Here is a 17,530-nt window from a genome sequence, read left to right as displayed (position 1 = left end):
TTTTTTTTTTTTTTTTTTTTTTTTTTGAGACGGAGTCTCGCTCTGTCACCCAGGCTGGAGTGCAGTGGCGCAATCTCGGCTCACTGCAAGCTCCGCCTCCCGGGTTCACGCCATTCTTCTGCCCCAGCCTCTCCAAGTAGCTGGGACTACAGGCGCCCACCACCACGCCCGGCTAATTTTTTTGTATTTTTAGTAGAGACGGGGTTTCACCGTGGTCTCAATCTCCTGACCTTGTGATCCGCCCGCCTTGGCCTCCCAAAGTGCTGGGATTACAAGCGTGAGCCACCACGCCCGGCCACAAATTTGGAATTTTAAGGATTAACAGAAAGCTCTGAAATATTTTTCCTTTAAAATGTATTCTAACATTTTGAAAATGTATTGGTAATATTTAATATTTAAACTGATAAGTTGGTATATTTTTATGGGAAATTCATAGGATAGGTCTAAATCACAGAGAAAACTTATGTTTCAGGCTATATGAAAAAGCCACCTACTGTTCAATTATTCTAATTGTAATAGTGACTAAGGAGAACAAACTCAGCTTGAATTTTTAAGCATAAATTATCAGGTGATAACAAACATACATTTTTCTCTAATATGGGTGCAGTGGCTCACGCTTATAATCCCAGCACTTTGGGAGGCTGAGGCGGGTGGATCACTTGAGGCCAGGAGTTTGAGACCAGCCTGGCCAACATAGCAAAACCTTGTCTCTGCTAAAAAGACAAAAACTTAGCTAGGTGTGGTGGCACACACCTTTGGTCCCAACTACTTAGGAGGCCGAGGCATGAGAATCGCTTGAACCTGAGAGGCGGAGGTTGCAGTGAACCAAGATCGCACCACGGCACTCCAGCCTGGGCGACAGAGACTCTATTTCAAAAAAATTAAAATTAAAAAAAAAAACACAAAAAAGAAATGTCATGGTTAGTACTCTCATTATATGAAAAACAAGATAGTAGCTATTATTAAACAATTGATAATAACATCAATTTTATGGGCAACTTTGGAATCTTTTACTTTTTCATAGAAATAATAGATAAGGAACTTTTCCTTCTCTTTGTATTTTTTAAGTAATGGCTGCATTTCGCTATTTCTTTTGTAGGTGTGTGATCCTGTAAAATTAAGTCTTCCAAGATGATCTGGTATATATTAATTATGGGAATTCTGCTTCCCCAGTCTTTGGCTCATCCAGGCTTTTTTACTTCAATTGGTAAGTCTTACTACTTGTTGATTTTTGTTGGTTTTGCATTTTTTAATTTCCATTTTTTAGTGTTTTAAAATCAGCAAAAACAAATACAGTGTATTCCCAGAGTATAGGTTTATTCCCTGCCCCCTAAAAGGTCCTTTTTAAATAATTTGATATTTTCTTTATTTTTTGTTACAAAAATGATAACATATTGAGGTTAAAATAATTTAATGCATATACTTAGTCTTTTTCAGTGCGCAGATATACAAGTAATATACTGCATATATATCTAATCTGCTTTTCCACTTAAGAATCTACTGTGAACACAAGTTTTTTTTGTATTATAACTTAAAAAATATTTTATCATTATTATTTTGAATAGAGACAGGATCTCACCATGTTGACCAGGCTGGTCTTCAACTCCTGGCCTCAAGGGATTCTCCTGACTGGGCCTCCAAAGTGCTGGGTTTACAACAGGCGTGAGCCACCACACCCGGCCCATAAGTATTACATACTTAATGACTCTTGATTCCAGTATATAAAATGATGGGTTCTGCGTCCTGTTATAAATAACTAAACAGATTATTTGAAACTTTTTTAGTGTGGCTTTTATTTATTAAATAAAAATTTAATTCTAATTAGTCTCAAAAACAAAGGTGAGGTAAAGGAGAGAACTAAAGAAGTAAAGGTAAAGGTGAAGAAACAATCTTTGGAAAGTAGTGTTGATTTGCAATTTAAAAATACATTTGTAGATGTAAAGACAATTTGCTAGCACAGTCTAAAGCTTGCAAAATTAAGTGGCTTGAAAATTAGAACTGGAACAGTTGATTAGAAAAGTTTTTGGCTTTATTTTGGTTTATCTGATAAAAAGGAAGAAAAGATCGTCTCCAGCATATCTGATTAATGCCAGTTAAATTGTCTCATAGAATGAAACAGTCTCAATCATTCTTATTCTTAACATACTTATGTTGAAGGATATGAGTATTTGATAACCTTCTTCCCCTTCTAGGTCAGATGACTGATTTGATCCATACTGAGAAAGATCTGGTGACTTCTCTGAAAGATTATATTAAGGCAGAAGAGGACAAGTTAGAACAAATAAAAAGGTAAGCAAAATGTTTGCTTATTATGATTCTGACTCAACCTGGATGTTTTCTTTCTCGAGCTAAAATATTCTTTAAGTAGAAATGAAACCCATTTTTGAGTCTTACAAAGCCAGTTGAAATGGCTAAAATAGGAGTATAGAGAACAAGTTAGGCTTGGGCCAACTTTCACATGGAAGAATATGGGTTGAGATAAGAATATGGCTAGATACCAGCCGGATGCGGTGGCTCATGTCTGTGATCCCAGCACTTTGGGAGGCCGAGGAGGGTGGATCACTTGAGGCCAGAAGTTCGAGAGCAGCCTGGCCAATGTGGTGAAACCCTGTCTCTACTAAAAATACAAAACTAGTCTGTGTGGTAGCATGTGCCTGTAATCCCTGCTGCTTGGGAGGCTAAGGTGGGAGAATCACTTGAACCTGGGAGGTGGAGACTGCAGTGAGCCAAGATTGTGCCACTGCACTCCAGCCTGGGCTACAGAGCGAGATGCTATCTCAAAAAAAAAAAAAAAGAATATGGATGGATATGGGAAGTTGACTGATAATTTTTTTTTTTTTTTTTTTTTTTGCGACAGAGTCTTGCTCTGTTGCCCAAGCTGGAGTGCAATGGCATGATCGTGGCTCACTGCAACCTCTACCTTCCAGGTTCAAGTGATTCTCCTGCCTCAGCCTCCCAAGTAGCTGGGATTACAGGTGTGCACCACCATACCCGGGTAATTTTTGTATTTTTAGTAGAGATGGGGTTTTGCCGTGTTGGCCAGGCCAGTCTTGAACTCCTGACCTCAGGTGATCTGCCCTCCTCAGCCTCCCAGAGTGCTGGGATTACAGGTGTGAGCCACTGCACCTAGCCTGACTGATAAATTTTAAAAGTATTGCTAATATCTTGTATCCTCCTCTGACCTCTTAGTCAAGCCACCTGCTGCAATAATTTTCCAATTCTACTTATCCTTTACTCCCATGGTTCCATTGTAGAGATTATAGTGATAAGTATGGTTAGTGTTATTTAATTGATAGTTTTTCTCAAATATGAATTTATTTTTAATTGACTCATGTGCATAGTTAATCCTGACCTGAGAATTCCTATCTTTTACTTAATGAGTAGTTAAGTGTTCAGTTTTTCATTTTAAGATATAGTTTCTAGAAACTGGATGTAAAAATTTAGTATAAGTTGATTTAAATGAACATGTAATTGAATTTGGGTTGGGCTAATTTGTAGTGTGTAATAATCAGTTATTTGGCCCTGGGACCTAAGTCTAAAATTTTTAGACTTTTACTGGAGGGATTCAGTCACAACTTTTACTAAGACAGGGAGGTTCCATTTACTGTAACCATTTGGGAGAAACAAAATTAAAACAAAAAGTCCTATAGTTGTATTGATTTTGCCAAGAGGATGTCGCTTTTTAAAGAGACCTTATAATTTTACTTTAAAAAGAAACTACGGGTATACTTTAACTCAAAAACTTCTAGTCATTTTTTTTTTCTGAGCATTTCATTAAATTGTGTTTTTCCCTATGAAATATAAATATTCAGTTTTTATGTTTTACATCTGTAGATGGGCAGAGAAGTTAGATCGGCTAACTAGTACAGCGACAAAAGATCCAGAAGGATTTGTTGGGCATCCAGTAAATGCATTCAAATTAATGAAACGTCTGAATACTGAGTGGAGTGAGTTGGAGAATCTGGTCCTTAAGGATATGTCAGATGGTAAGTCTGAAGAGATTCCTGAGTAAGGCAATATTGCCGCCATATATAGAAATAATAAAATTAGTGATAAATTCAGTTCCCAGGAAACCAATTCAGTTCAGTGTTGTAACTGGATTATGCCTGGGTGCATTTGGTTTGAATAGAGTTAATTTAGTCAAAATCCTGAATTCTCTGATTAAAAAAGAAGTAATTTCTTTTATTGTTGACTTTTGAAATCTGCAAAAGTGAATAGATTATTTGGCATATAGCTTCATTTCTGAGGGTAATCATTTTTATTTTAGGATTACCTTCAAACTTTAAAAATTTATGTCTTTATCTGCAATCAATTTAAAAAAATGTTGGGAGTGTTACTATAAAGAGAAGTATTAGCTGTGTTCTATCTAGTATTTTGAAGTTTAGAATTAGTTTGCTCAATGTAGACAATCAAACAGGCTGCAAACAGTAATAATGAGTAAGTGATACAATACAATTTGTAGTTGGAGTGTTGAAATGTTTTAGATACTTTAATAACAGACGTAGAAGACTAAATCTGGACTTTAGTAAGAACGTAAAGGGATTATGCCGCGCCACCGCCCCCCGCCCCCCTCGCCCTGCCCCGCCAAGAAAAGAAGAAGAGAGAGACGCAAAAGAGCTGAGCTAGTTATGTAGATAAAATACTCCAAGGGTACTTACCAGTGTTTGTAAGCAGTGAAGTAAAACTGTTATGCACAGGGATCAGGAAGCCTTCAAAAGAAAAATATGGCAAGTACTTGTGAATACTTCTTTACTGTGAGAGGGAAATGCCTGTGATTATTATTTTCTGTACTATATAAGACCTTGGGAACTTTTTTTTTTTTTTGGAGACAGAGTCTCACTGTCTCACTGTTGCCCAGGCTGGAGTACAGTGGCACAATCGTGGCTCACTGCAGCTTTGAACTCCTGGGCTCAAGCAATCCTCCCACCTCAGCCTCCTCAGTAGCTAGCACTACAGGCATAGATCACCACGCCAGGCCAATTTAAAAACTTTTCTTTCTTAGAAACAAGGTTTTGCTATGTTGCCCAGGCTGATCTCAAATTCTTGGCCTCATGCGATCCTTCCACCTCAGCCTCCCACAGTGCTAGGGATTACACGCGTGAGCCATGGTTCCTGGCCCCTGAACACATTTTTTAAAGGAAATCCATATATTTATTCTCAAGTAATGAACTAAGTTTTATAATGTGAACCTTGGGACTTTGTTGTTTTAATCTGTAGTAGTCATTCTATAATGCTATGGGACAGAATATAAATATATATATATATATATTTTAATTTTTCTTAGAATTTTGTTTGTAGCATAAGAAATATTATAGCCTTCTATAAAACTTGTAAAACTTGCTTGTAAAATTCCATGTAGAGATTGCAACTGAGAGTTGGTCATAAAACTAAAAAAATTGTTGGAAACAGAGCAGGTCAAAACTCCCATGATTGATCTAATAATGGAATTATACCGGTAAAAAGCCACTGCACTTCAGCCTGGGCAACATGGCAAGACTCTGTCTCTAAAAAGAGACAAAACAACATAAAAATATGCTTGATGTAAACTCTAGCCCTCTTCTAGTTATTTGTTCATTTGTACATTTTCATTAACATAAAAATGCCTGGTCTCAGCCAGGCACGGTGGCTCACACCTGTAATCCTAGCAGTTTGGGAGGCTGAGGCCAGCAGATCACTTGAGGTCAGGAGTTCGAGAGCAGCTTAGCCAACATGGTGAAAACCCATCTCTACTAAAAATATAAAAGTTAGCCAGGCATGGTGGTGGGCACCTTTAATCCCAGCTAGTCAGGAGGCTGAAGCAGGAGAATCGCTTGCACCTGGGAGTCGGAGGTTGCCGTGAGCCGAGATTGTGCCACTGCACTCCAGCCTGGGTGACAGAGCGAGACTCTATCTCAAAAAAAAAAAAAGAAAAAAAAAGGCCTGGTCTCTTGCTGTTCAAAATACGTAGCTGGCTGGACACAGTTGCTCACGCCTGTAATCCCAGCACTTTGGGAGGCCAAGACAGGTGGATTGTTTGAGGCCAGGAGTTGGAGACCAGCCTGGGCAACACAGTGAAACCCGTCTCCACTAAAAATATAAAAATTAGCCGAGTGTGGTGGCACATGCCTGTAATCCCAGCTGCTGGGAGGCTGAGGCATGATAATTGCTTGAACCTGGGAGGTGGAGGTTGCAGTGAGCTGAGATCGTGCCACTGCTCTCCAGCCTGGATGACAGAGTGAGACTGTCTCAAAAAAAAAAAAAAAAAAAGTTGATTATAAGTCAATGAGAAGAGAGGGAAGTCTCATACCTAATTTTTATTCACAAGTAATGACACTTATATTAAAATTTTAAACCAATTTTTTGTTAAGGAATGTTTAGCATCCATTCTTCTTGGGGTTATATAGTTATCAGTAATTGGTTTGTTTGATTTTTGCATACTTTATATAAATCCTCTAAGATTAGTTTTATATATTGTAAATTTTGGTTGATCAACATCATGTTTGATAATTAAACTGATCTAAATATATCTTAGTAAACTAGCTTGGCTGTTGATCTTAAATATATAATTAATATCTCTTCCTTCTTGAAGAATTCCACCAAACTTTATATATTTACGTATTTATATAATGTGTAATACATGGAAGAAAAAAGCAACTTTTTTTTTTTTTTTTTTTTTGAGACGGAGTGTCGTTCTGTCGCCTAGGCTGGAGTGCAGTGGCATGATCTCGGCTCACTGCAAGCTCTGCCTCCCGGGTTCACGCCATTCTCCTGCCTCAACCTCCCCAGTAGCTGGGACTACAGGCGCCCGCCACCACACCCGGCTAATTTTTTGTATTTTTAGTAGAGACGGGGTTTCACCGTGTTAGCCAGGATGGTCTCGATCTCTTGACCTCGTGATCCACCCACCTCGGCCTCCCAAAGTGCTGGGATTACAGGCATGAGCCACCGTGCCCAGCCGAAAAAAGCAACTTTAAGAGCACACATTTTACTTACCATCTGTTATCTGGAAGTATAATTGATTGTCAATGAATGTCATTTTCAGACCCATAAATGTGTTCATTTCTCAAACTTAGTGGATGCACTTTGTTTTCTTGCTGTGTTATATAACTAAAAACTCATAACTATTATGTTAGGTAGTCTTTACCTGCTAATACAGATACAATTTATATAACAGCATCACAGTCCTTAAGCAACACTAGGCTTTTGGAAGATTGAACAAGTTAGAAGTATGCCAAGTCTTATTCAGTGTATTTAATTTTTTCTTGTTGAGTATGTAGAACTTTTCATGGTGTGGTAGAAAATAATAAAACAGATTTTGAACAATCCTTATTAAGTTTCTTTATGGGAAGTTTATGAGGTTCTACAGTCTGTTTTTTCTTTGATTTATCTATTTCAAGGCTTTATCTCTAACCTGACCATTCAGAGACAGTACTTTCCTAATGATGAAGATCAGGTTGGGGCAGCCAAAGCTCTGTTACGACTCCAGGATACCTACAATTTGGATACAGATACCATCTCAAAGGGTAATCTTCCAGGTAAGATCATTCTTCCATTCTATAAAATACCTATCACCTAGCTTCTCTGTTGAGTCCATTAACACAATGTTAGTATAAAAAAGACTTTTGCATTTTAAGATTTTAAATTGTAGTTTGTTTCATAGCCTTCGAAGACTTAAAGAATCACCTTCCCTTTCTCTTAGGGCTTAATAGTTACGGGTATGCTTCTAGCTTGTTACTCTGAAAGCTTGTATTGATAGAGACTAACTTAAGTAGGGAATTTTAGTGTGTAAGGAAAAGAAACTATCATTTCACCAAATGTTTTTATTCAGAACACCTAATACTATTTGAAAGCTTTGTATCTAAAGCTATAAGGAAGTTGATAGTCAAAGTTTATATGTTAAATAATTAAAAGCCAATATTTTTTGGGTATCCACATATGTTTAAAGTGTTCCATAGTATGGAACATCCTACTTTCTGACCTATTTTTGGCAAAGTCCTCTTTGTAAGTTATAGTTACTTTCATGATAATTTACTTCTGCTGTCCCTCACTTTTTCAAAGTTTGTGACTCATTACCACTACTATCTCCTGTCATTGTCAGCTGCAGAAATAAAATATGTTGTCTCTGTCTTCATACTGAAATTGATTTTCTCAGTAAGAAAAAATCAGTGGGATGAGTTGTTTATCAAAATGTTTTCTTGCTCATCTCCCTTTATTTGAGGTGAAGGTATCCGTTGGTACTAGACATGGTATAATAGTAAATAAAATTTCTGTTAAGCTGGAATATAAGTCCATTAATTTGAACTTCCAAAAATATACAAATTTGCAAATTTTCAGTTTCTACTAATATTATACATTATAATGCTTTTGATAAGATTATAACCTTATGTTTAAAATTGGCTTCAGGTTTAAAACACATTTAATAGATATTAAATACTTAATATATGCCAGCTATTATGTTAGGTACTGGGGGACACATAATGAACAAGACATACACTACCCTTGCCATTAGGGTATTTAACATTCTTACAGTATAGTAAGATGAGTGCTTGGATGGGAGAAATTCAGGATACCATATGAGCAATCAAAAGAAACCTATTGCTGGACCTCATAAGGGATGTAAAGGAAGAATTCCTGGAAGATAGACATTAAAAAAATTGAGATCTAATGGACAAGGAATTAGCTAGAAAAAGGGGGGAGAGGGAGACAGGAGTGGGTGTGGGAAAAGTGTTTCAGACAGAGGGAACATGTAGAAAGGTCAAAAGGAGAGAGCATATCCTATTCAGATTACTAACATGTAGTTTGTCTGGTTTAATGTAGAGTTCAAGAGGTGAATGCACCAGGTGGATATGGGGGTTTGGCTTTGTGAGAGTAGTGAGAGCTGAGACTAGAGAGGTAAGCAGAAACCATCTCTTGGAGAGCTTTGTAAGCCATGTGGAAGAGATTGAACTGTCCTGAGTGCAGTGGGGAGCTATTAAAAAGTTTGTAAGGGAAATTTATGATTTTTCCTTTTAGAAATACCATTCTGGCTGCCGAATGGAGATTGGGTTGGGGCCAAGGGACAAAGAACCAGGGAGGAGGCTGTTGCAAATATTTAAGTAAGAGGTGATAGTGGATAGATTATCAAGCTACTTATTAGAGTAGAATAGTAGAATTTGATGATGTACTTGATAGGAATTTCTGGCTTCATCGACTGGATAGGTTCCTTTTAACAAAATAGGGCTGGCATGGTGGCTTATGCCTGTAATCCCAGCACTTTGGGAGGCTAAGGTGGAAAGGATCCCTTGAGGATAGGAGTTCAAGACCAGCCTGGGCAGCATAGCAAGTCCCTGACTCAACAAAAAAATGAAAACTTAGCTGAGTGTTGTGGTGCTTGCTTGTAGTCCTAGCTATTTGGGAGGCTGAGGTGGGATGTATTCACACTGCTATGAAGAAATACCCAAGACTGGGTAGTTTATTTTAAAAAAGAGATTTAATTGACTCACAGTTCCACATGGCTAGGGATGTCTTAGGAAACTCACAATCATGGCAGAAGGCACTTCTTCACACGGTGGCAGGAAAGAGAATGAGGGCCAGCAGGGGAAATGCCAGGTGCTTATAAAACCATCCTATCTCATGAGAACTCACTGTCACAAGAACAGCATGGGGGAACTGCCCCCATGATTCAGTTATCTCCACTTTGTCCCGCCCTTGATAGGTGGGGATTATTACAATTCAAGGTGATATTTGGGTGTGAACACAGAGCCAAACCATATCATAGGAGGATCACTTGAGCCCAGGAGTTCAAGACTGCAGTGAGCTGTGCTCACACCACTGCACTCCAACCTGGGCAACAGAGTGAGACCCCTATCTCGAAAAACAAAAAGCAGAAAAGAAAACATCCCACCTCACCCTCCCAAATGTGTGGTGGTGGGTAATAAATGTTATTTAGATTACTATATGTGTTTTGTTTAAAAAATGATTATATTCCCATCAAAATGGTCCTGAATATTATTTAACCCTGATTTCACTGTGTTTAGTCTTAGGGGCAGTATTCATTCTTTCTCAGGTGCTTTTTATCTCCTTGTTGACTTTTTCCTCTTTTATCACAGTTTTGGGCTAGTTCTCATTGACTTTTCCTTTCATGCAAATTCCTTGTAAGTAGAATGACTGAAATTTCCTAATCACGTTATACCCTATAACTGAATACTAGCATAAGAGTTTTTGGGCTCCCCCAACCCATATTATTTTCTGTTGTTAATAGTCAAATATCACAAATGTGTTCGATGGCTTCTTGTGCACCTTTCCTTGTTTAGAGGTAATGACTGTTCTGAACTTGGTATGTATCCTGTCATCTTTTTATACTTTATCATATATATTTTCCATTGTATTGTGTTTTGAAATTTTACGTCAATAGTACATCATACTCTATTTATCTTTCTACAACCTTTTTTTAACCTAGTATTTTCAGTAAATTTATGTTGATCAGATTCATCTGCTAATGTGGTATTGTGTAACGTTATTTATTCATTCTTCTGTGGATGGATGTACATTTAGATTTTGTCCAATTTTTTGCTTTGTCAAATGAGGTTCAATACATCTTTGTTGATTTCTTTTTGTGGCCATGTACTCATGTGCAAGGCTTTCTCAGGGTGTAAGAAATCATAGGGTATTTGGTTTTTCATCATGCTTACCAGATGTGGCCAGATTGCTTTCCAGAGCATGTATTTATACTCTTACCAGCATTGTATGAGAGTTCCCATTTCTTCGTATCCTTGCCAGCTCTTGGTTTTGTCAGACTTTAAAAATTTTAGCAATTTGGGTATGAAATGGTGGGAGTGAGGGAGGAAGGATGGCATGTATTTTAAATTTTCTTCAAACAAAAAAGTCAGAGAAATGCTTAGTGAATTTATATTGATGCCACATCACTCCTTGATTAGTTTCATCTGTTTCTTTTGCCTCTTTGGGCCTACCTTTTAAATGCTTTGTTGGTATTTTAATGAAAAATAGGTTACATGCATTTTGACATCAATGTTGTCCTTATAGTTCTTAAGGACTTCCTTCAGTTTTCAGATTGTTTGTTCCCAACCCTGATGTGTTGAATAGATCCATATCTGCCAAAGATATCATGCTTTTTTTTAAGCTGTGATTTTTTTTAGGGGGTGGGGGTCAGTAATAGAAAATGTCATATGTATAAAATTCAATTTGCTTCATGTGGAAGTTGAATGTTCACCCTTCTGATCACTTGCATCACTGTCTTGGTAAGTTAATAAGGTAACTACAGCAAGCAGTGGATTCTCCAGACATCTCTGGAGCTCACTCAGCTATGAGTGTATCACACTGCCTCAGAGGTGGGACATTAACTTTCTAAGTGTGTGCATTTTAAACATAATTATCCCTTACAAATTAAGTTTTGATCCATTAAGTGTTCTTGTGAAGTGCAAGAATTTTTGGATTACGTGTCTCTCTCAGTTTAACGTATGAACCATAAAAATGTATTTGTTTTTCTTTTTTTTCTTTTTTGACATGGAGTCTCACTCTGTTACCCAGGCTGATGTGCAGTGGTGCAACTCGGCTTACTGCAACCTCTGCCTCCTGGGTTCAAGTGATTCTCCTGCCTCAGCCTCCCAAGTAGCTGGGATTACAGGCGCCCACCACCGTGCCCAGCTAATTTTTTTATTTTTAGTAGAGATGAGGTTTCACCATGTCAGCCAGGCTGGTTTCCAACTCTTAACCTCAAGTGATCCGTCCACCTCAGCCTCCCGAAGTGCTGGAATTACAGGCATGAGCCACTACGTCCGGCTAAAAATGTATTTCTAAATAATGTTTTTCCTATAGTGCCTATGATATTATAGTTTATTTTCTTTCTTTTCTTTCCTTTTCTTTATTTTCTTTATTTTTTTTGAGACAGGATCTCACTCTGCTACCGCCCAGGCTGGAGTGCAGTGGCACAATCACAGCTCACTACAGCCTCAACCTCCCAAGCTAAGGTGATCCTCCTACCTCGGTCTCCCAAGTAGCCAGGACTACAGGCATGTGCCACCACAAGCAGCTAATTTTTGTATTTTTTATAGAGACAGGGTTTTGCCATGTTGCCCAGGCTGGTTTCGAACTCCTGAGCTCAAGCAGTCCACCCCCCTCAGCCTCCCAAAGTGGTGGGGTTACAGGCAAAAGCCACCGTACCTGGCCTGATATTATAGTTTCTATTGTGACAATAAATTAAAGGACTCTTTCTAGTGTTAGTTTACTTTCAATTTGGTTTATTATATTCAATTTGATATGTTCATGTCAGTCATCCATGCCTCTTCCTTTGAACCAAAGGAATTTACAACTTATTCTTGTTTCTCATCAAACTTGGTTTGCTTTTTATATGAAGCTTTTTACAGTCTCTTTCTGCCCATACCACTTTCCTTATTTCATTTTCTTCTTTGTTTTCTTGCCTACTTTTTCTTCTCGTGTTCTCTACTTTGGAAACAGCCTTCCTTTTCAAATGCTGCATTACTTTTGATTTGTTTTAAAAATCAGATTCCCAGGCAGTCTGCCTTTAATATTGTTAATAGATCAGTAGGTAAGACAAGCAGAAATACTTTATCAAAGCAGAATAGCTAAAGATCTTCTACTATCTCTGCCATGCTTGTTCAAATAATGTTGCCAGAATATCAAGTCATGTAAAAAAAGTATTACTGGTGCTATCTTCGTGGATTAATGGCATACTGTCATCTTATGTGTTTTTCATATAAGAGAAACATTTATAATTGCTGCATTATGAGCGCATCTTCTCAGTTTACTAGTTCTCGTAACTGAAAAAATAATAGCATTGTCAAGATTTAATATACATCTTTAGTTTCTGGAACTAACTCATGTTAAACTATTAAGAAGTTAGTTTCTTAGCATCTGCTGTTGTCGGAATATGTCCCTCCAAAATTTAGGTGGTGAAACTTAATGGCCAGTGTGATGGTATTAAGAGGTGGGGCCTACCGGAATGGGATTTAGGGCCCTTATGAAAGAGGCTTTATGCAGCCGCTAGCTCTCTTGCCCTTCAGCCTTCACCATGTGAGGACATAGCATTCTTCCCCTCTGGAGGATGCAGCAACAAGGTGTCATCTTGGAAGAGGAGAGCAGCCCTCACTAGACAATTGAACCCGCTGGTGCCTTGAATCTTGGACTACCCAGCCTCTAGAACTGTGAGAAAATAAATTTGTTTTTTTATAAATTATCCAGTCCTCTGGTATTTTGTTATGGGAGCATAAATGCGCTAAGATAGTATCCTTTCCTAGAATGGAAGGCGGGATAGAGAATTATTTAAGAGAAAAACATCAAAATGTGGGTCTTCATCTTCATTTTAGGAGTATACTGATAATCAGTTACTGTCTGTAAGTGACTAATGGGGGGCCAGAAAAAAAAAAGTGAATGGAGGTGATTGTATGATTTGAATATTTGATTATATTGAGTCATGTGATCCTCCAGTGCATACACCTCCAAGCTTGGACTCTGTTTGATACTGGAATTCAACAGCTCATTGTCAGACCAGGGCATGCTTTTCTGTAGTCTGCAAATGTCTGATCACTAGCAAAACGTGCCCATAACTTTACTTCCATTTGATTTATTTCTCATAAATTCCTTTTCTGTTAGCATCTTTTTGAAAACATATGTGACCACCATTGGATAGGTTATAGCTAAGTCTGGTTCTGGCCATTTTAGTGACTCTTTGAAGTGTATTCAATCAAAATTTATTAAAGAAACCACTGTTGTGTTTGTTTCTCCACCAGTTTTCTTTGTGATGTTATCAGACACTTAATAAATATATGCAATTTTATGTGTTTTATCAGAGAAAATGTAGGCTAGTCTGTCTTTGACCAGTAGTTTCTGGTCAAATACGATATTATACTAGTATAATATTGACTTAGTCTCAGAACTGTATATTCTGAGAGAAATGTTGTTGGAGAAGTCATATTTTCTTGTCTAGGCTTGTTGTTTTTTCACATACCTGTCATTTTTTTTTTTATAGCGTCAGGGAACTATGTGATTTTCTGTGTAATAGCATAAAAAGAGCCCTGTAGGACATGACTTTCTCCTTTTTTTCATTATTTATAAAACTTCTTTTATCATGGAAAATATCAAATGTCACACATACGCAAAAATAAAGGTAATAACATAATGAACCTATGCCATCACCAAGCTCCAGACGTTTTAAACATGTTGTCATTGTTGGTTTATCTACTCCTTCCACCCTTTCTTTTTGTCATTTTTTTTTGGAGTATTTTAAGAGCAAATCCTAGACATCATGTCATTTTATCCATAAATAATTCAACATGCATATCTAACTCATCAGGTCTTTATTAAAATTTATTTTTTTGAGGCAAGATTTCACTCTATCATCCAGGCTGGAGTGCATTGGCATGATCATAGCTCACTGCAGCCTTGAACTTTTGGACTCAAGCCATCTTGCTGCCTTAGCCTCCTGAAGAGCTGGGACTATAGGTGCATGCCACCACACCTGGCTAATTTTTAAATTTTTTGTAGAGATGAGCTCTTGCTATGTTGCCCAGTCTGGTCTTGAACTCCTGGCCTCAAGTAGGTCTTTGTAATTTATTTTTAATTTTTTTTTAGAGACAGGGTCTCACTTTATTGCTCAGGCTAGAGTGCAGTGGTACCATTATAGCTCACTGCAGCCTTGAACTCTTGGGCTCAAGTGTTCCTCCTGCCTTAGCCTCCCAAGCAGCTGGGACTATAGGTATAAGTCACCTGCGCCCAGCTGGTCTTTTTAAAAAAGTAACATAACCACTTACTATCTCCCTGCTTAACAAATCGACAGTATTTCCTTAATATAATTTAATACCCAGTCAACGTTATTTCTCTGGTGATCTCAAAGTTGTCGTTTTACAGTTGTATTTTTTTAAATTATGTCTGTTAAGTCCCTTTTATTCCCTTTTCCTTTTTTTTCTTTCTCTTTATAACATTGGTTAGCTGGGGAAACCTAGTCATATGTTATGTGGAATGTTCCATATTCTGGAGTTGACTACTTTGGCGGTTAACATGTTCCTTTAATGCCTATGTTTCCTACACACTGGTTAGAGCTTGAGGCTTGATTAGATTCAAGTTAAATTTTAAAATGAACTCCATAGGTGGCGCTATGAACTTTCTTTTGAACTGCATGAACCAACACCTAATGTCCTGTCCCACTTTTTATGATGCTGATTGATGAGTGAGGTTCAGGTGATGAGAGCCCGATCCCTCCATATAAAGTTCTCCTTAAGTTTTATCTGCTGGTTTTGGCAGCCTTTGATGATCATTGCCTAGAACCACTATTTCATTAGGGGTTACAAAATGATGATTTTTTTCATTCCCTTATTCCTTTTACTTTTATTAACTGGAATTCTATAAACAGGAACGTCCTTCATGAACCATTTGGTTACCCTGATCTATATATAGGAAAACTGATAGTCTATCAGTTTTCAGAGTAATGAGTTGGTGTCCTAACCATTTTTAGTAGTGATCCATAATTTTCATGACATATCATGAATATGGATTTTTTTTTTTTTTTTTTTGTATTTCCGCCTATTCAGTATTACTTTGATCTCAGATTATCCCATTTTAGGCCAGTGGGGAGCATCTTTAGATAGGCTTGTTTTTTTGAATTGACTGTGTTATTATTCTTTGATAGAGAGGAAACTTCCTTGCTTTCTGGCACAGTTTTTTTCCAGATTTCTTTTCTATTCCAGAGTAGGAACCAGGCATTTCTTTAATGAGCCTTGGCCCTTTTTTCCCCCCTTAAGAGAGAGGTTCCTGCCATGTTGCTCAGGCTAGAGTGCAGTGGCTATTCACAGATGCGATCATGGTGCACTACAGCCTGGAACTTCTGGACTCAAGTGATCTTCCTGCTTCAGCCTTCTGAGTAGCTGGGACTACAGGTTTTCCACTCCTTGCCTGGCAAGGCTTGATTCCTTTGAATAGGGATGACATTTAAGCAGCAGAGTCTAGCTAGGTTCTAGGGGTGATTATTGCTATATAGTTTGTCATAAACAGAGACAGGAAATATGTAAGTTCATATTGTTCAAATTGAAAACCACAGGGTTTATATCTCTTTTCTTTTGAAAATTTGGTTCCTAAGGATATTAACATGATTATTCTTCTATTCATACTATTAACTGATGTTATTTTATTCATACTATTAATAACATTGACTACTGAATACAGTTTTTTTCGTACTTTATATCCTTAAAATGTATCACTCTAGATATGATCAGTCAAAATCTTGTTTTAAAGACATCTGAGGTAATTCATTTCTCTTTGTGGCTATACCCTTAACATGTTATACAGTTGAGTTCATTTATTTCATTTCCTCAGATTTTTAGGGATTGTCCTCGTTTTTTCTTTTGATTCATTGTTTTCATTTGTTTGTTTTAGAAACAATGTCTTGCTCTGTTGCCCGGCCTGGAGTGCAGTGGCATGATCATAGCTCAGTGCAGCCTTGAACTCCTGGGCTTAAGGGATCCTCCTGTCACAGCCTCCCAAATAGCAGCCTACAGGCATGCATGTACCACCATACCTGGCTATTTTTTTAAATTTTTTATTTTGTTTTATTTTTATTTTATTATTATTTTTTTCAGATGGAGTCTTGCTCTGTCACCCAGGCTGGAGTGCAGTGGCGTGATCTCAGCTCACTGAAAGCTCCGCCTCCCGGGTTAACGCCATTCTCCTGCCTCAGCCTCCTGAGTAGCTGGGACTACAGGCGCCCGCCACCATGCCCGGCTAATTTTTTGTATTTTTAGTAGAGATGGGGTTTCACCATGTTAGCCAGGTTGGTCTCAATCTTCTGACCTCATGATCCACCTGCCTCAGCCTCCCAAAGTGCTGGGATTACAGGGCTGAGCCACTGCGCCCAGTCTTTTTTTTTTTCTTTTTTTTTTTTTTTAAATAAAGACATTGTCTCATTATTTTGCCCGGGGTTGTCTTGAACGCCCTGGCTCAAGAGATCTTCCTGCCTTGGCCTCCCGAAATGTCGGGATTACAGGCTCTAGCCACCATGCCCAGCCAATTTATTGTTTTTAATTATGTAACACTTTTAAATTCTTTGACAGTCCAAACTAGACTAATAAGGTACATTAATAGAAGTCTCACTTTCATTCTTATACTTTTCAACCTATTCCCTTGCTTTTTCTATGTGACCATTTTGTTAGTTTTACTATTTCCAGTTTTTTTAAATACAAGCAAATATATATCTACTCCTGTATTCTCTCAACATAAACACAAAAGAGAGCATACCAGCTGGGTGTGGTGGCTCACACCTGTAATCCCAGCACTCTAGGAGGCCAAGGTGGGTGGATCACCTGAGGTCAGAGTTCGAGACCAGCCTGGCCAATATGGTGAAACCCCATCCCTACTAAAAATACAAAAATTAGCTGAGCATGGTGGTGGGCACCTGTAATCCCAGCTACTCAGGAGGCTGAGGCAGGAGAATTGCTTGAACCTGGTGGGGCACGGAGGTTGCAGTGAGCCATCGCACCACTGCATTTTCAGCCTGGGCAACAGAGTGAGACTCTGTCTCAAAAAAAAAAAAGCATACTATAAATAC

General features: G+C 38.0%; 1 protein-coding gene across 2 annotated transcripts in view; it reads left to right on the top strand.

Annotated features, from left to right (window-relative positions):
• Positions 1–17,530, top strand: part of LOC116463680 (prolyl 4-hydroxylase subunit alpha-1) — a 93,165-nt gene that overhangs the window by 22,031 nt on the left and 53,604 nt on the right. For both annotated transcript variants that reach the window (XM_058434801.1, XM_058434802.1), the window contains exons 2-5: positions 1,100–1,207; positions 2,193–2,289; positions 3,835–3,986; positions 7,377–7,514. In XM_058434801.1, coding sequence (XP_058290784.1) covers positions 1,132–1,207; positions 2,193–2,289; positions 3,835–3,986; positions 7,377–7,514 — 463 coding nt within the window. In that variant the 5' untranslated portion in view covers positions 1,100–1,131. The remainder of the gene's footprint in view (positions 1–1,099; positions 1,208–2,192; positions 2,290–3,834; positions 3,987–7,376; positions 7,515–17,530) is intronic.

The sequence above is a fragment of the Hylobates moloch genome, unplaced genomic scaffold (assembly GCF_009828535.3).
Source record: "Hylobates moloch isolate HMO894 unplaced genomic scaffold, HMol_V3 SCAFFOLD_52, whole genome shotgun sequence".
Classification (NCBI taxonomy): Eukaryota; Metazoa; Chordata; class Mammalia; order Primates; family Hylobatidae; genus Hylobates; species Hylobates moloch.
The sequence above is the reverse complement of the archived record's forward strand: the minus strand, read 5'-3'. Positions and strand labels throughout refer to the sequence as shown.